Below are 19,915 nucleotides of genomic sequence, written 5' to 3' on the forward strand. Positions count from 1 at the left end.
CTCCAGTGACAACCTGTGAAGCTCTGGTGACCTCCATGCCCAGGAGGGTTAAGGCAGTGCTGGAAAATAATCGTGGCCACACAAAATATTGACACTTTGTGCCCAATTTGGACATTTTAACTTAGGGGTGTACTCACTTTTGTCAGATACTGTATATACATTATATGGTAGGAACATATTATGTGGTAAATAGAGAGAAGGCAAAGAAAGGAACAAATGCAGAGAGAGGGGGAAGGGAGAGATGAGAGGGGGAAGGGAGAGAAGAGAGGGGGAAGGGAGAGGGGAGAGGGTATTGGCTGTGGAGAACAAGCTGAGAAGAATTTGGTAATAATCACAGAATCGCAGAATAAGGTTAATGAAATATACAAAACTTTATTGATGAGTAAAAAACCTCAATGGGGTAAATCTATAGAGAATAACACCTTCCAATAACTAGGTAATAATATTGGTAGCCCAATAATCAATCAGGATAATCACATCCCTTTGGGTAATGATCCATGACATGAAATGAATTTATCCATGGGTTGTTCTGATTACATTTAGTTGATATAATAAAAATGGCAGCAAGTTGTCAGTGAAAGGCAAAGCGGCTGAACGGACTCGGCACAATGAAATCTTAGTAGCCGTGTTGGCAGAGAGTCATGCAGAGCAGAGATGGGGGAGTTGGCAGAAGATGAACTTCTAGAAATGGGATCACTTGGCTAAGCTTGTCATTCAGGGGGATAAAGTTCTGGTTGTGGAACAAAAACTCTGATATAAGGCAGCAGAGGGCCGGCTATGAGATGTCCGTCTCTCCTTGGGATTGCTGATGGATCGGGTTCTGTTCTTATACAAGATAATGTCAGCAACATGGAGAAAGCAATTGTAGAGAGATGCAGCAAGAAGAGAGAGACACTAGGAGCCGGGAATGCCGCATATGTTAGATAGAGCCGCATCACTTTATTATATCAAAGGAGAGGAGAGAGAGAGAGTGCAGGGAGAGGAGAAAGGACAGAGAGAGTGCGGGAAAAAGAGAGAAAATGCAACAAAAGGAGAGTGCAGGGGGAGGAGAGAGATGTTGGAGAGTAGTATGGAGAATGGAGAGGAGGATGGAAAGGAGTATAGAGGATGGAGAGGAGTATGGAGGATGGAGAGGAGTATGGAGGATGGAGAGCAGTATGGAGGATGGAGAGCAGTATGGAGGATGGAGAGCAGTATGGAGGATGGAGAGCAGTATGGAGGATGGAGAGAGTGTGGATGATGGAGAAGAGTATAGAGGATGGAGAGGAGGATGGAGAGGAGCATAGAGGATGGAGAGGAGTGGAGTATGGAGAGGAGTATGGAGGATGGAGAGTAGTATGGAGGATGGAGAGTAGTATGTAGGATGGAGAAGAGTACGGAGGATGGAGAGGATTGTGGAGGATGGAGAGTAGAATGGAGGATGGAGAGGAGTATGAAGGATGGAGAGTAGTATGGAGGATGGAGAGCAGTATGGAGGATGGGGAGAAGTATGGAGGATGGAGAGGAGTATGGAGGATGGAGAGTAGTGTGGATGATGGAGATGAGTATGGAGGATGGTGAGGAGGATGGAGAGGAGAATAGAGGATGGAGAGGAGTGGAGTATGGAGGATGGAGAGGAGTATGGAGGATGGAGCGTAGTATGGAGTATGGAGAATGGAGAGTAGTATGGAGGATGGAGAGGAGTACGGGGGATGGAGAGGATTATGGAGGATGGAGAGTAGAATGGAGGATGGAGAATAGTATGAAGGATGGAGAGTAGTATGGAGGATGGAGAGGAGTATGGAGGATGGAGAGTAGTAGGATAGCAGTAAGAGGAAGCTGCGGTCTCTTTCTCTGTATTAGTGATTGTTCCATTCGGCTTTTATTTATGAGAAACTTTAGAAAATGTCTTTTTCCCACCATGAATGAGTCCTAATAAAGAGTCGGATCATCATCATAGTAAGTATTGATAATATTGGGAAGTGCGGAATCCTACAGAGGGGAGAAAAGGGAATTCACAATGGGAGGCGACCATTATATCCATGAAGAGTAGAAGACTTTCCTTTAGAGGGTTGCAGAGAAATCCGAGGTGTCGGTGAGGACATCCTCTATACATGGAAGAGGTCCAGCAGATCCAACACCGGGACACAATCACCAGACAAATCTTTGGCCATCTACAAGAGATAATTGTACAATTACACCAAGATATTACATTGTATACATCCCATGAAATGTTTCATCAATACATACATTGAATGTGATGTGTATTTGCCAAGTTGTCTCCAGTGGTAATGAGGATGGAGGAGATGATGATGATGACGTCACTGACGTGACTTGGGTGCCACATCAAGCGTGGCAAAAACACCAACCATTTGGGTACCACATGCTTGACAAGGCATTTAACCTCCCACCACTCAGCCTATTGGCAAGAGCACCAAAGTCTACCAAAGAGACACCAGAATTTATCCAACAAATCTCTAATCTTGTTCCCAGTCCACTACATTGTGACCTCATCATACAGATTGGCTCCCCAAGCCGTTACTTATAAAGAAAAAAAATTGACATTTTTTTTCCTGAAAGCTTTCTTTTATAAATGTCAGTTTTGCTGCAGCAGGTTCTATACAGGGTACAGATGGGCCACTTTACAGGCAGACTAAAGAGACCCCCCGGCACTATGTTTAATCACATGCCGACCGCCACACACACATTTACGTTGGCAGAATGGCACGGGAAGGCAAAGGGATGTACACATACATCTCATAGAATTTGCCACCTAGCAGGCACATGCCCACCCTGGGAGTGTGCCTGCGGGTCCCGCAAACACGATATTCGCCGGCAGGAATTGCGGATTTTGGCAAGGAGAGGCAGAACAGGGAAACAAGGCATTTCTGCCTAGCAACATGACAGGGATCTACTGATCCCCAGTGATCAGGAGCAGTGATCTCTGTCATGTTGTAGTGAGCCCATCCCCCTATAGTTAGAACACATCCAGGGAACACACTTAACTCCTCAATCACCCCCTAGAGTTCAACCCCTTCCCTGCCAGTGATATTTATATAGTAATCAGTGGCTATTTGTATCTCTGATTGCTGTATAATTGTCAATCGTCCCAAAATAGTGTCAAAAGTGTCTGATCTGCCCACCATAATGTCATAGTCCTGATAAAAATCACAGATTGCCGCCAAACTAGTAAAAAAAAAAATAATAAAAAAATGCCAAAAAAATAAATCCCCTATTTTGTAGATGTTATAACTTTTGCGCAAACCAATCAAAATACGCTTATTGCGATTTTTATTACCAAAAATATGTAGAAGAATACGTATAGGTCTAAACTGAGGAAGAAATTTGCTTTTTTTATATATTTTTTGGGGATATTTATTATAGCAAAAAGTAAAAAATATTGCTTTTTTTTCAAAAAGGTTGCTTTTTTTGTTTATAGCGCAAAAAATAAAAACTGCAGAGATGATCAAATACCACCAAAAGGAAACTCTATTTGTGGGAAGAAAAGGACGTCAATTTTGTTTGGATACAACGTCGCACGACCGCGCAATTGTCAGTTAAAATAAAGCAGTGCCGAATCGCAAAAAATGCTCTGGTCAGGAAGGGGGTAAATCCTTCCAGGGCTGAAGTAGTTAAAGGATTTATTTTTTATTTTTATTGTTTCACTTTAAGCATCATTATAATCATTTCTCCTTTTAAAAAGATTGTGTAACGCTGGTAGATTTTTATCTACCGCTGTTAGGTAAATTTAGTGGGTCGCTTATTAGAGGGAGTTAGATTTGCCTCTGTTCCAGCTTGGCTGATGTTGCGTGTAGTTCCACATTGAGCCGGTGGGTGTCGTTGTCGCCATCGGCTGGTGTTGGAAAAGCAACGTGTTGAAGCGTATGAGCGCTCCTCTGTCCCGGAGACAACTCGGTGGAGGTCGTCCTCCGCGTTGCATTCTGGGAGAGGGTATTTATGGGACAGACGCAATGTTTAGGGGTTCTTTTTCAGCCACCTGCTGGCCCTCCTGGCCAACAGGTATGCATTAAGAGTACCACCTCATGGTCCTCCGTTCCGGAGGCCCACGTCGCTGCGGCGTGTGGGTGGGCCCAGAAGCCTGTCTGGGGCCTACCACAGCAGCAGAGGAATGGTCCTGAGCTGTCTATCCTGAGTGAAGAAGCTGGACAACCGAGGAGATGCCAGGGGAGGATCGGTCATGGAAGGATCACGCAGAGTGCTGGTCTGGTGAGGGGTCTGGTGACTCGGTTGGAGGACGTTTCCTGAAGTAATCTTACAGTATCGTACTGCCGGGTTGGCTTAAAGGTTCAAGTACTGTGTCTGACTTTCATCACAAACCAATACATCCTGTGGCAGAGGATCGTATGGGTTTTATTCCAAACAAGTCTGTGGCAGAGACTTTTGTTCGTGCTGCGTACCGGCTGCTAGACAAGTGAGAGAAGTCTATCCAGGCGGGCAAAGATTAAATCCCACAGGGGGAGCGCTTTCAACTACAAGTGATCAACATTCAGAGAAGTGTTCTAAAGAATACTAAGAAAGGTATTTGAGCTTCCCTGCAGCTTTCCTTCTACCTCTTTCCTGCTACTTCCCTTGTTCGTTTATTAAAGCTTGGAAAACCTACTCAAGTGTTTGGTGCTTATATCGTCCAGAGGTAAACTCAACTGAACCCTAGACCCGGTGAAACAGAGGTATCGAGAGTGAAGGTAACAAGCCCGCTTAAACCAGCAGCCCCACCGAGAGTTAGTGCTACAATTGTTTAAAAAAGAAAATCTCATTGATGTCCCCCAGGGCAGTACCCGGCCCCCAACACTCTTTATGGTCATTTACTTGCATTGAAAGCCTTCTAAATGGGGACTTTTGCAGTTCAGGTCCCATAAACTACAATGGAGTTTGTCATTCGGGTCCAATTTTTTGTGATGTTTGAAAGTTCTGACATGAAAAGAACAAGAGGGTGTTAGGCCCATCACTAGTGACAACACGTAATGCTCTGCAGTGGGATGGGTGAAACATAATGCTCTGCAGTGGGATGGGTGATATGTAATGCTCTGCATGGGTTGGGTGAGATGTAATGCTCTGCAGTGGGGTGTGTGATATGTAATGCCCTGCAGTGGGATGGGTGACATGTAATGCCCTGCAGTGGGATGGGTGACATGTAATGCTCTGCAGTGGGATGGGTGACACGTAATGCTCTGCAGTGGGATGGGTGACACGTAATGCTCTGCAGTGGGATGGGTGACACGTAATGCTCTGCAGTGGGATGGGTGACACGTAATGCTCTGCAGTGGGTTGGGTGACACGTAATGCTCTGAGGTGGGATGGGTGACACGTAATGCTCTGCAGTGGGATGGGTGACACGTAATGCTCTGCAGTGGGATGGGTGACATGTAATGTTCTGCAGTGGGATGGGTGACACATAATGCTCTGCAGTGGCATGGGTGACATGTAATTGTCTGCAGTGGGATAGGTGACATGTAATGCTCTGCAGTGGGATGGGTGACATGTAATGCTCTGCAGTGGGATGGGTGACACGTAATGCTCTGCAGTGGGATGGGTGACATGTAATGCTCTGCAGTGGGATGGGTGACACGTAATGCTCTGCAGTGGGATTGGTGACATGTAATGCTCTGCAGTGGGATTGGTGACATGTAATGCTCTGCAGTGGGATTGGTGACACAGAATCTGCCAGGGGCAGCTGTCACTCACAGAGAGGTGGCGGGGCAGAGGCAGGGCTCCAATCAGATAACAATGGAGGCGGAGCTGTAGCGGGGATCTGATGTGTGGTGCAGCCAGTGTGTCACCGCAGGCTTGTATTACAATAGATGGGAGTGCGCATGCGCGGGTGCCCCTATCAGATTAGTGCTGTGAAGGGGCACCGGTCACACAACAACACAGGAAGTGGGCAAGACTGAGCAGAAATGACACCATTTAGAAGAGGAAAAGAACACAAAGATTACTATTACTGGAATTCTATATTTAAGGATCAGAAAGAGAAAATAAAAGCTGAGAGTTCATATGACTTTACTCTGATATCATTCCATTCCGGACATTCTCTTCATATCCGGATCCGTGTATTACCTGAGAGGGGGAGGGGCTCCCACACACCATCTTCTTATCTTCTTCTGTATATAGATACAATCCAGCCTCCTCCATCCCTTCATAGAAGAATAAAATGAGAGTGTTAGAGGAGGAAATGTTGCTGTGATGATGGAGGAGGGGGAGACGGTCTTATACTGTGCTCTGTAAGAAATGATGGAAAAGTGAGGGGCCCTCACCATGGCAGGGGCCACACACTCATGTCTATCCAACCATTGGGATAGCAGACTGTATGACTGGTGTGCTGGGCTGTCATGTGTACAGGATGAGAACACACATCTGATTGGCTCAGTTATACTGACACATTGGATGGACCTCGGGGGGATGGAGGGTTATTTTTCTGTAAAGGTAAAACCTTGTGGAAGATTGTAGGACCTGACTAAGATTATTATTGGTGGATCTGATTTTCCCCATCCCCCATCTGTAATGATAAAACTTGGGATGAGGAATAAATTCTCCATCATCTGGGAAATCTGTGACTGGCACAGGAAATCTCAATCATCTCTCTCATTATCTGTAGAACTACAGAGACCTCCAATGGGTTCTACAGAAATTGTATAGAATGTTTGTCACCTGTCCTTCCATTTTCATTACAGTGCAGCCCGGGTGTCAGAAGACCTCCCAACAACGTCCCACCTCCATCATCTCATCACCATCCAATGTTGTCTACATTTTACTATTCACATTCTAAGACTTAGTATGTGTGTTACCTCCAATAGAACAGATCTTACCATCTATACACAGAAAAGCCGGCATTCTGGAGGACCTCACAACGTCGTCTCACTTCTGACTCCGACATCTTCTCATCATCATCCAATATTATATACAGAGAGGTCAGAGTTCGGTTTGTGGGGATAACAGAGCAAAGATCATCACAGCACCATAAAGTCCCTTTACAGTCCCTAATACTGGAGGGAGAAGCAAGAAAGAGGTGAAATGTTCTTCCAGGGAGGGGCAGAAGTAGACACATCCAATGAATAATCAGTGGGCGGGGTCTTAGAGAATGAAATGTTTTTCCGGGGATGGGCAGAAGTAGACACATCCAATGAATAATCAGTGGGCGGGGTCTTACAGAATGAAATGTTCTTCCAGGGAGGGGCAGAAGTAGACACATCCAATGAATAATCAGTGGGCGGGGTCTTACAGAATTAAATGTTCTTCCAGGGAGGGGCAGGAGTAGACACATCCACAGACATTTATATATCTTTTATATCTCAGATTGAAATCTTCCCTTCCCCCTCCCTGGGGGCGGAGCTCGTCATTTCTGCTCTGCAATGCCTCCTGGGAGATTTGTGTCATCGATCGGCATCGCCGGGCCGTACCATCCCATTATTTGTAAACCGGAAATGACGTCATGCGAGGCGGCGGCCATTTATAAAAAGGGTAACCAGGCTTTTGTTGCCATGGTGACCAAATCTTCTTATACACAGTGATGGGCGGTGGGGGAGGGGCTGGAACATCTCATCTCTCATTACATACAAATCCCGAAGGTTGGGCGGAGGGGACACACCATTACTAATCATTTATAATACAGGAATAGGAGGGGCAGTTTTGATGGGGCAATTTTGATGAGGCAATAGGATGGGGCAATTTTGGAGCAATAAGATGGGTGCAGCTTTCATGGGACAGTTTTCATGGTGGCAGTTAATGGAGCAATTTTGATGGGCCAAGTTTGATGAGGGCAATAGGATGGGGAATTTTTATTGGGGCAATGTGATGGGGCAATTTTAATGGGGCTGTTTTGATGGGGGCAGTTTTGATGGGGCAATTTGATGGGGGCAATAGGATGAGGCAATTTTGATGGGGCCATTTTTATGGTGGGAGTATAATGGGGCCATTTTGATGGGGAAGTTTTGATGGGGCAATAGGATGGATGAGGGCAGTTTTGATTGGGGAAGTTTAATGGGGCAGTTTTGATGGGGCAATAGGATAGGGCACTTTTGAGGGTGGCAGTAGAATGGGGCTAGAGGATGGGGCAGTTTTGATGGAGGCAATATGATGGGCAATTTTGATGGGGGCAATTTTGATGGTATCTGCGCAGTCTGCGGGCATACTGCAGGAGGTGGACAGAGGCTGCGGGCATACTGCAGGAGGTGGATAGAGGCTGCGGGCATACTGCAGGAGGTGGATAGAGGCTGAAGGCATACTGCAGGAGGTGGACGGAGGCTGCGGGCATACTGCAGGAGGTGGACAGAGGCTACGGGCATACTGCAGGAGGTGGACGGAGGCTGCGGGCATACAGCAGGAGGTGGATAGAGGCTGCTGGCATGACACAGGAGGTGGATGGATGCTGCGGGCATACTGCAGGAGGTGGACGGAGGCTGCGGGCATACTGCAGGAGGTGGACAGAAGCTGCAGGCATACTACAGGAGGTGGATGGAGGCTGCGGGCATACTGCAGGAGGTGGACAGAGGCTGCGGGCATACTGCAGGAGGTGGACGGAGGCTGCGGGCATACTGCAGGAGGTGGACAGAGGCTGCGGGCATACTGCAGGAGGTGGACAGAGGCTGCAGGCATACTACAGGAGGTGAGCGGAGGCTGCGGGCATACTGCAGGAGGTGGACAGAGGCTGCGGGCATACTGCAGGAGGTGGATGGAGGCTGCGGGCATACTGCAGGAGGTGGATGGAGGCTGCAGGCATACTGCAGGAGGTGGACGGAGGCTGCAGGCATACTGCAGGAGGTGGATGGAGGCTGCGGGCATACTACAGGAGGTGGGCGGAGGCTGCAGGAATACTGCAGGAGGTGGATAGAGGCTGTGGGCATACTGCAGGAGGTGGATGGAGGCTGCGGGCATACTGCAGGAGGTGGATGGAGACTGCGGGCATACTGCAGGAGGTGGATGGAGGCTGTGGGCATACTGCAGGAGGTGGACAGAGGCTGCGGGCATACTACAGGAGGTGGACGGAGGCTGCGGGCATACTACAGGAGGTAGACAGAGGCTGAGGGCATACTGCAGGAGGTGGACGGAGGCTGTGGGCATACTGCAGGAGGTGGACAGAGTCTGCGGGCATACTGCAGGAGGTGAATGGAGGCTGCGGGCATACTGCAGGAGGTGGACGGAGGCTGCGGGCATACTGCAGGAGGTGGATAGAGGCTGTGGGCATACTGCAGGAGGTGGATGGAGGCTGCGAGCATACTGCAGGAGGTGGATGGAGTCTGCGGGCATACTGCAGGAGGTGGATGGAGGCTGTGGGCATAGTGCAGGAGGTGGACGGAGTCTGCGGGCATACTACAGGAGGTGGGCAGAGGCTGCGGGCATACTGCAGGAGGTAGACATACTACAGGAGGTGGATGGAGGCTGCGGGCATACTACAGGAGGTGGGCGGAGGCTGCGGACATACTGCAGTAGGTGGACAGAGGCTGCAGGCATACTGCAGGAGGTGGACAGAGGCTGCGGGCATACTACAGGAGGTGGACAGAGGCTGCGAGCATACTGCAGGAAGTGGACAGAGTCTGCGCGCATACTACAGGAGGTGGGCAGAGGCTGCGGGCATACTGCAGGAGGTGGACGGAGGCTGCGGGCATACTGCAGGAGGTGGACGGAGGCTGTGGGCATACTGCAGGAGGTGGATGGAGGCTGCGGGCATACTACAGGAGGTGGGCGGAGGCTGCGGGCATACTGCAGGAGGTGGACATACTACAGGAGGTGGATGGAGGCTGCGGGCATACTACAGGAGGTGGGCGGAGGCTGCGGGCATACTACAGGAGGTGGATGGAGGCTGCGGGCATACTGCAGGAGGTGCACAGAGGCTGCGGGCATACTACAGGAGGTGGACGGAGGCTGCAGGCATACTGCAGGAGGTGGACGGAGGCTGCGGGCATACTGCAGGAGGTGGATGGAGGCTGCGAGCATACTGCAGGAGGTGGGTGGAGGCTGCGGGCATACTGCAGGAGGTGGACCGAGGCTGCGGGCATACTGCAGGAGGTGGATGGAGGCTGCGGGCATACTGCAGGAGGTAGACAGAGGCTGCAGGCATTCTGAAGGAGGTGGATGGAGGCTGCGGGCATACTACAGGAGGTGGGCAGAGGCTGCGGGCATACTGCAGGAGGTGGACATGCTATAGGAGGTGGATGGAGGCTGCGGGCATACTACAGGTGGTGGATGGAGGCTGCGGGCATACTGCAGGAGGTGGATGGAGGCTGCGGGCATACTACAGGAGGTGGATGGAGGCTGCGGGCATACTGCAGGAGGTGGATGGAGGCTGCGAGCATACTGCAGGAGGTGGGTGGAGGCTGCGGGCATACTGCAGGAGGTGGACCGAGGCTGGGGGCATACTGCAGGAGGTGGATGGAGGCTGCTGGCATACTGCAGGAGGTAGACAGAGGCTGCGGGCATTCTGAAGGAGGTGGATGGAGGCTGCGGGCATACTACAGGAGATGGGCAGAGGCTGCGGGCATACTGCAGGAGGTGGACATGCTATAGGAGGTGGATGGAGGCTGCGGGCATACTACAGGTGGTGGATGGAGGCTGCGGGCATACTGCAGGAGGTTGATGGAGGCTGCGGGCATACTGCAGGAGGTGGATAGAGGCTGTGGGCATACTGCAGGAGGTGGATGCAGTCTGCGGGCATACTGCAGGAGGTGGATGGAGGCTGTGGTCATACTGCAGGAGGTGGACGGAGTCTGCGGGCATACTACAGGAGGTAGACGGAGGCTGCAGGCATACTGCAGGAGGTGGACGGAGGCTGTGGGTATACTGCAGGAGGTGGACAGAGGCTGCGGACATACTGCAGGAGGTGGACAGAGTCTGCAGGCATACTACAGGAGGTGGGCAGAGGCTGCAGGCATACTGCAGGAGGTGGACGGAGGCTGCGGGCATACTGTAGGAGGTGGACGGAGGCTGTGGGCATACTGCAGGAGGTGGATGGAGGCTGCGGGCATACTACAGGAGGTGGGCGGAGGCTGCGGGCATACTGCAGGAGGTGGACATACTACAGGAGGTGAATGGAGGCTGCGGGCATACTACAGGAGGTGGGCGGAGGCTGCGGGCATACTGCAGGAGGTGGAAGGAGGCTGCGGGCATACTGCAGGAGGTGGACAGAGGCTGCGGGCATACTGCAGGAGGTGGACAGAGGCTGCGGGCATACAGCAGGAGGTGGACAGAGGCTGCGGGCATACTACAGGAGGTGGGCGGAGGCTGCGGGCATACTGCAGGAGGTGGACGGAGGCTGCAGGCATACTGCAGGAGGTGGACGGAGGCTGCGGGCATACTGCAGGAGGTGGATGGAGGCTGCGAGCATACTGCAGGAGGTGGACAGTGGCTGCGGGCATACTGCAGGAGGTGGACCGAGGCTGCGGGCATACTGCAGGAGGTGGATGGAGGCTGCGGGCATACTGCAGGAGGTAGACAGAGGCTGTGGGCATTCTGAAGGAGGTGGATGGAGGCTGCGGGCATACTACAGGAGGTGGGCAGAGGCTGCGGGCATACTGCAGGAGGTGGACATGCTATAGGAGGTGGATGGAGGCTGCGGGCATACTACAGGTGGTGGATGGAGGCTGCGGGCATACTGCAGGAGGTGGATGGAGGCTGCGGGCATACTGCAGGAGGTAGACAGAGGCTGCGGGCATACTGCAGGAGGTGAATGGGGGCTGAGGGCATACTGCAGGAGGTGGACGGAGGCTGCGGGCATACTGCAGGAGGTGGACGGAGGCTGCGGGCATACTGTAGGAGTTGGACAGAGGCTGCGGGCATACTGCAAGAGGTGGATGGAGGCTGCGGGCATACTACAGGAGGTGGGCGGAGGCTGCGGGCATACTACAGGAGGTGGACGGAGGCTGTGGGCATACTACAGAAGGTGGATGGTGGCTGCGGACATACTACAGGAGGTGGGTGGAGGCTGCGGGCATACTACAGGAGATGGACAGAGGCAGCGGGCATGACACAGTTGGACTGACTTGCCTGTCCACTCCTTCTCCTTGGCTGTGGCTGTGTGTGTGACGACTCGCACTGGTCATAATGTTATGCCTCCCTATAGGAACTTCCTATGGGGAGCCATAACATTTTGACCAGTGTGTCAGTTAGGAAGGTACAAGTGCTGTGCCACCCTCTGCATCAGGCATGCCCTGTGCTAAAAAAATGAAGTGTCATTACCAGGACTCTAGAAGGCAGAGCTCACAATCCATGCCGTGTATAATCCGCCCAAGCCCAGGCTGCCCTGTCCTGAAGCGAATGCCGCTCGCAGCCGCTACTTTCCATTTAAAAATGGCGCTAGGCGGTTTCATTGTGTTACTGCGTATGTGCCACCCGGCCGAGCGTGTACGAACCTTCCCATGCCCGGCCGGCTTCGGAACGGCGCATGCGCAATGCTTGCGGCCATCTTTTTTATGGGCACCGTTGCCCGTAACGGACATTCGCGGGCACCCCGAAAATGGGCTTTAATTTACGGGCTGTCCATAAATCTACAGGCGGTTGGCAACACTGGTAGTAGCAGACATATATTGTATGTAGTATTTGCTTTGTATTATAATTGTTGTTGTGTAATTATCATTTGGAAGTATCAGGATCAGGTGGTGAGGTGGTTTGTTACATAAAACAAAAACACAATACTAATCCAGCGCCAATGAGTGTAAACCCAGGGACCTCAATCAAGGCATGTAAAAAAATAACATATACTGTATAGTCAGTCCTCCATGTGACACATAACATGTACTAAGTAGATTGACATGACTTGAAATCGGGGGGGGGGGGGGAGGGGAAGGGGAAAAGGGAAATCAGTGCAGCTGGACTAACCGTAACTGATAGATACAGATTTAAAACAATGACCAAAGAGTGTCCAGCGCTCCGAATGTCTCACAAACAATTAGCAGCAGTCAAATAATAAAGGTTAAGAGATTTAATATATGTGTATAATAAAAACACTATAATAAAAACAATAGGTGAACAGTATATAGTCCCATGTAGATAACACTGTATGACACTTAAATAAGAAAGTTTATAACAGCCAGAAGGTCCAAACAGCAGCAGGCAGTCTAAAACTGGAGATCCATCCAAAAAACCTAACCCCAGGCTAAGAAGCAGATAGAAGGGGGTTGGAGGGGAGATGGAAGCCCCAGCCCACCAAACCCAGGAGACTCACACTGTAGACACCAGCTTTAGATGGAAAGGCTCACCGATACCGGAGGACAGATCTGTAGATGTAGTGTGAAGACAGGCTGTGGATCCACCGGGAGGAGAAGGTCTCGCAGACGCTCCGTGTCAGGGAGCGATGATGTCAGCCCAGCTGGAGGAGGAGGGCGCGGCTTCACCCAGGGGAACCGCCGGAGAAACAGCTGATAGCGCTAGGCAGCTGAAATGCCGGTCTGTGTCCCCTCTGAATGAAAAAGCCTCAGTAAGAGGCAGTGACACTTGGTGAAGCCATTGTGATTGTAATCAGGCTATCAGGGAGTGACAAGGTGGACAGGAGGCCACCAGAGAACAGGCTGGGGACATGAAACAATTAGCCTGCCGGTCTGTGTCACCTCTGCGTGGAGTAAACCTCAGGGAAGAGTGGTGTCACTCAGAAAGTCCAATGAAAAACATGGGCTGCCAGCCAAAAGTAGATAGATGGAATTAGCAGGTGAATGGGAGAACGCTGTGTGTAGACCATGTGAAGCTCCCACGGGTGGGTAGATGGAAGGATGGATTCTCACCGTGGCATGGTGCTGAGTGGAACCTCTGCCAGGGGTTGCCTTGACGATGCGTTTTGTGCGTTTGCGCTTTTTCATAGTCAAGGGTGGAGGCAACTTGCAAGGTTTAAATACAAAAATATTGAGTGGGGTTTGCGAGCTGTTCAACACTTTTTGATGAAAAGTGGAGACTTCAATTCCTTGCAATCACAATTTTTGGTTCAGGCAACAGAATTTTGTTTCAAATATAACTATTTTACCATTTGTGATCGCTTCTATTTGCAATGTAGAGGAACTGCTATGGGAGCTAATTTTGCTCCAGTCTATGCCAACCTCACCATGGGCTACTGGGAGGAGTGCAGTATCTGGGCCAACAACCCATTTGCTGAGCACACTGTCTATTTTGGGCGGTACATCGATGACATTGTGCTCATTTGGAGTGGGAGTCCAGATCTGTTCTCCGCTTTTGTAGCCCATTGTAATTCCAATTCCCTGGGTTTGTCTTTTACCCATGTCATAGACCCCCACGAACTTGTATTCCTGGATCTAGTACTGGCCCATGATCAACATAGGATTTTCACTAAAAACCATGTCAAGCCAACTAGTGGCAACTCCGACCTCCATTTCAGAAGTTGCCATCATCCATCATGGAAATGTAACATCCCAGGTGGCCAATTTAACAGACTGAGACGTAATTGCTCTAGAGTAGGGATGAGCTTTGAGTTCGAGTCGAACTCATGTTCAACTCGAACATTGGCTGTTCGCAAGTTCGCCGAACAGCGAACAATTTGGGGTGTTCGCGGCAAATTCGAATGCTGCGGAACACCCTTTAAAAGTCTATGGGAGATATCAAAAGTGCTAATTTTAAGGGCTTATATGCAAGTTATTGTCATAAAAAGTGTTTGGGGACCTGGGTCCTGCCCTAGGGGACATGGATCAATGCAAAAAAAGTTTTAAAAACGGCCGTTTTTTCAGGAGCAGTGATTTTAATAATGCTTAAAGTCAAACAATAAAAGTGTAATATCCCTTTAAATTTCGTAGCTGGGGGTGTCTATAGTATGCCTGAAAAGGGGCGCATGTTTCCTGTGTTTAGAACAGTCTGACAGCAAAATGACATTTCGAAGGAAAAAAAGCCATTTAAAACTACCCGCGGCTATTGCATTGCCGACAATACACATAGAAGTTCATTGATAAAAACGGCATGGGAATTCCCCACAGGGCAACCCCGAACCAAAATTTAAAAAAAAAATGACGTGGGAGTCCCCCTAAATTCCATAAATTCCATACAAGGCCCTTCAGGTCTGGTATGGATTTTAAGGGGAACCCCGCACCAAAAAAAAAAAAAAACGGCGTGGGCCCCCCCAAAAATCCATACCAGACCCTTATCCGAGCACGCAACCTGGCAGGCCGCAGGAAAAGGGGGAGCGAGAGTGCGGCCCCCCCTCCTGAACCGTACCAGGCCACATGCCCTCAACATTGGGAGGGTGCTTTGGGGTAGCCCCCCAAAATACCTTGTCCCCATGTTGATGAGGACAAGGGCCTCATCCCCACAACCCTGGCCGGTGGCTGTTGGGGTCTGTGGGCGGGGGGCTTATCGGAATCTGGAAGCCCCCTTTAACAAGGGGACCCCCAGATCCCGCCTCCCCCCCTGTGTGAAATGGTAAGGGGGTACTTACCCCTACCATTTCACTAAAAAACTGTCAAAAATGTTAAAAATGACAAGAGACAGTTTTTGACAATTCCTTTATTTAAATGCTTAGAGAAGAGAAGAAGAGAAGAAGAGAAGAAGGAAGAAGATGAAGAGAAGAGCGGGAGCCTCCCCCCATGCCATGGGTGCGGAGCGGCCCGAGGAGAAGAAGATAGAAGACGCCGCGGAGGAGATGCTGGACGAGAATGCCGGATGAAGAACCAGAAGAGCCAGAAGAACCAGAAGAAGAAGATGAAGGAAGATAGAAGAAGCATTTAAATAAAGGAATTGTCAAAAACTGTCTCTTGTCATTTTTAACATTTTTGACAGTTTTTTAGTGAAATGGTAGGGGTAAGTACCCCCTTACCATTTCACACAGGGGGGGGGCCGGGATCTGGGGGTCCCCTTGTTAAAGGGGGCTTCCAGATTCCGATAAGCCCCCTGCCCGCAGACCCCCACAACCACCGGCCAGGGTTGTGGGGATGAGGCCCTTGTCCTTATCAACATGGGGACAAGGTGTTTTGGGGGGCTACCCCAAAGCACCCTCCCAATGTTGAGGGCATGTGGCCTGGTACGGTTCAGGAGGGGGGGCGCACTCTCGTCCCCCCCTCTTTTCCTGTGGCCTGCCAGGTTGCGTGCTCGGATAAGGGTCTGGTATGGATTTTTGGGTGGGCCCCACGCCGTTTTTTTTTTTTTTTTGGCGCGGGGTTCCCCTTAAAATCCATACCAGACCTGAAGGGCCTTGTATGGAATTTAGGGGGACTCCCACGTCATTTCTTTTTAAATTTTGGTTCGGGGTTGCCCTGTGGGGAATTCCCATGCCGTTTTTATCAATGAACTTCTATGTGTATTGTCGGCAATGCAATAGCCGCGGGTAGTTTTAAATGGCTTTTTTTCCTTCGAAATGTCATTTTGCTGTCAGACTGTTCTAAACACGGGAAACATGCGCCCCTTTACAGGCATACTATAGACACCCCCCAGCTACGAAATTTAAAGGGATATTACACTTTTATTGTTTGACTTTAAGCATTATTAAAATCACTGCTCCTGAAAAAATGGCCGTTTTTAAAACTTTTTTTGCATTGATCCATGTCCCCTGGGGCAGGACCCAGGTCCCCAAACACTTTTTATGACAATAACTTGCATATTAGCCTTTAAAATTAGCACTTTTGATTATTCATGTTCGTGTCCCATAGACTTTAACGGTGTTCGCGTGTTCGAACGAACTTTTTTCCTGTTCGCATGTTCTGGTGCGAACCGAACAGGGGGTGTTCGGCTCATCCCTACTCTAGAGTAGAGGATTATGTTGAACAAGGGGGCACGATGAAAATTAAATTCCAAGAGAAGGGCTATCCATGTAATTTGATTAATGACGCCTATTTTTCCCACATGAACCCTCTTCCTAAGGTGAAGGCTCCTAAAGAAGACGTAGAAACTAGCCAGACAGTTAAATTTATTTCTACTTTTAACGACAGTTTTAAATCTATATCCAGAATTATTAAGAAACACTATAATATTTTATTACTGGACCAACGTTTAGCTCCAGTTTTACCTGATGTTCCACATGTGACATTCCGCAAGGCTCGTACCATTAAGAACCTATTAGCACCTAGTAAAGTAACCAACCAAACATCTAAATCTCCATTTGACATTAGGTCATATTTTGATGACCGAAAGGGGATTTTTCAGTGCAAGAAAAGGGGATGTCTTACATGCCAATTTATTGCACATGGCACCAAGAACATCACAACTAATTTAGGCAAAACATATGAGATTAGGCAATTTATTACTTGCTCGACAGACTTTGTAATCTTTGTTTTGCGGTGTCCTTGTGGGTTTTTCTACGTTGGTTGGACCATCAGGGCCCTACGGGCCAGGGTGGGCGATCACTGTAGATTGATTTCCAGGGGGAGCGATGAACATAGTGTCCCTCGACACTTTTTACGCTTCCACAACAAGGACTTTAGACTGTTAGAAGTTTATGTTATTGAAACTATCCCAAAAGGCACACTGACTAGTAACAAAAGATTTTCTCTACTGTGCAAACGGGAGGTATTTTGGATATATATGTTTGACTCACTTGCCCCTAAGGGGTTAAATGAGGAACTGGAGACATGCAGTTTTGTATAGAGTTGTTCTTGCTGAATTGATGTATATACCAATGTATGTTTTATTTGCCGCTGTGTCTTCTGGGTAACAGGGGTTTTGGACTGGAGATAGAATCCTTTTTTTTTTTTTTTCCTCTCCTCTTCCCCCTTCCTCCTGTTCTCGCAATGGGTTAACCACTCCCGCCCTTATTTTAAATTTGACTTTTAATTCCCTCCTTTTGCACTGTCCCTCCCCTTCTTTTCCCCTCCCCCTGTTTCTCCCCCCCTTTCCTCTTTTTTTCCCCACTCAGTATTTTTGTATTTAAACCTTGCAAGTTGCCTCCACCCTTGACTATGAAAAAGCGCAAACGCGCGAAACGCGTCGTCAAGGCAACCCCTGACAGAGGTTCCACTCAGCACCATGCCACGGTGAGAATCCATCCTTCCATCTACCCACCCGTGGGAGCTTCACATGGTCTACACACAGCGTTCTCCCATTCACCTGCTAATTCCATCTATCTACTTTTGGCTGGCAGCCCATGTTTTTCATTGGACTTTCTGAGTGACACCACTCTTCCCTGAGGTTTACTCCACGCAGAAGTGACACAGACCGGCAGTCTAATTGTTTCATGTCCCCAGCCTGTTCTCTGGTGGCCTCCTGTCCACCTTGTCACTCCCTGATAGCCTGATTACAATCATAACGGCTTCACCAAGTGTCACTGCCTCTTACTGAGGCTTTTTCATTCAGAGGGGACACAGACCGGCTTTTTTAGCTGCCTAGCGCTATCAGCTGTTTCTCCGGCGGTTCCCCTGTGTGAAGCCGCGCCCTCTTCCTCCAGCTGGGCTGACGTCATCGCTCCCTGACACAGAGCGTCTGCGAGACCTTCTCCTCCCAGTGGATCCACAGCCTGTCTTCACACTACATCCACAGATCTGTCCTCCGGTATCGGTGAGCCTTTCCATCTAAACCTGGTGTCTACAGTGTTAGTCTCCTGGGTTTGGTGGGCTGGGGCTTCCATCTCCCCTCCAACCCCCTTCTATCTGCTTCTTAGCCTGGGGTTAGGTTTTTTGGATGGATCTCCAGTTTTAGACTGCCTGCTGCTGATTGGACCTTCTGGTTGTTATAAACTTTTTTATTTAAGTGTCATACAGTGTTATCTACATGGGACTATATACTGTTCACCTATTGTTTTTATTATAGTGTTTTTATTGTACACATATATTAAATCTCTTAACCTTTATTATTGGACTGCTGCTTATTCTTTGGTCATTGGTTTGTTACATAGTTACACAACCGTATAGTAACACTGGGGTTGTGGTAACACTTACCTCTGTCTGCAGGTAGGTTGTCTGTCTGTGTAATATAGAGCAGAGCTACACTAGTTTGTTATTTAGTGTATAAAATATGTACAAAGATAAAGAATGACAGAAAATACAACAAATACAAAAGGACAGACACAGTCTGGCTGTGAGAATAAAACAGAAATAAACTTTTTCTGAGGATTATCCTGTGACAGAAACATGTCAGGAACATCCGCTATTCACCGGTTAGACCGGCACCCTGGGAATCACCCCGTCCATATCTCAGGATCCTCAATTTATGGATGTGGGTTAGCCATCAGCCAATCAACCCTGGGGGGTGTTCCCTGCCCAGCCAACAAGCCGGTCCTGTGTTCTGAAGGAACCAGAGCTAAATGGGTCATGAACGTTTCTGATGGACGAGGATTGGATTTCTAACTCCAGCATGTCAGTCTGATCCCAACAAGACCAATCAGTGCTTGTCTGGTGTGATCAGACTCCATAGAACCATTCTGGGGGTTTCTCCTGGATTCTATCCTCACTACACATATAATGTTATATGTGCATGTACCCCAACATGTGTACAATCAGGAGGAATTATTTCCATCTCTCTACAACTAATATTTTATTTTGTATGAGAGATAAAATAGATTCCTCTGATCTCTGATATAAATCAATATCTGGCAGACAGTTCGGGGTCTTCTCACTGTATCGGCCTCGTCCCCTGCTGGGCTTGTAGATGAAATGACTAGGACTTCTCTTTGAGGCTCAGTGAGGTGACAATTTTATATCTACAAGGATGGGGGGATTTTATTGGCATCTAGGGGTCACTTCTTGTCTAGAGACTCGCTCTGTCCCTCCAGATTCTAATTGAGGACCATCTGTCTATGATTGGTCACTGAATGAAGAGAATACGTAGTCCTGTGTGTCTTCTGCTCTGTTTCAGGTCTGAATTCAGCCCAAAATTTGAGGAGAAATCTGACCTGAAACGGTGAATGGAGACGCACCGGACCCCCTGCTGTGAGCCGCTGTGACCTCCAGTGTGAACCCAGCCAAAATCTGATCTCTGATAGTCAGTGGAGGGGGGAGGGGATGAAAGCCAATAACAGCGAGTGACCTGAAGGACTATGATGGGAACTCCCAGTGTAACAGGCCAATCAGAA

The 19,915-nt window shown here is 49.1% G+C and overlaps 1 protein-coding gene across 1 annotated transcript in view; it reads right to left on the reverse strand.

Annotated features, from left to right (window-relative positions):
- Positions 1-352: 352 nt before the first annotated feature.
- The window catches only part of LOC141134400 (ribonuclease inhibitor-like), a 117,015-nt gene continuing 97,452 nt past the window's right edge, over positions 353-19,915 (reverse strand). Inside the window, exons 4-6 of the mRNA XM_073623961.1 lie at positions 6,804-6,980; positions 6,055-6,131; positions 353-2,153 (exon numbers count right to left, since the gene is read on the reverse strand). Of these exons, the coding sequence (XP_073480062.1) occupies positions 6,089-6,131; positions 6,804-6,980 (220 nt within the window). The 3' untranslated portion in view covers positions 353-2,153; positions 6,055-6,088. The remainder of the gene's footprint in view (positions 2,154-6,054; positions 6,132-6,803; positions 6,981-19,915) is intronic.

Source organism: Aquarana catesbeiana, linkage group LG03, assembly GCF_042186555.1.
Source record: "Aquarana catesbeiana isolate 2022-GZ linkage group LG03, ASM4218655v1, whole genome shotgun sequence".
Lineage (NCBI taxonomy): Eukaryota > Metazoa > Chordata > Amphibia > Anura > Ranidae > Aquarana > Aquarana catesbeiana.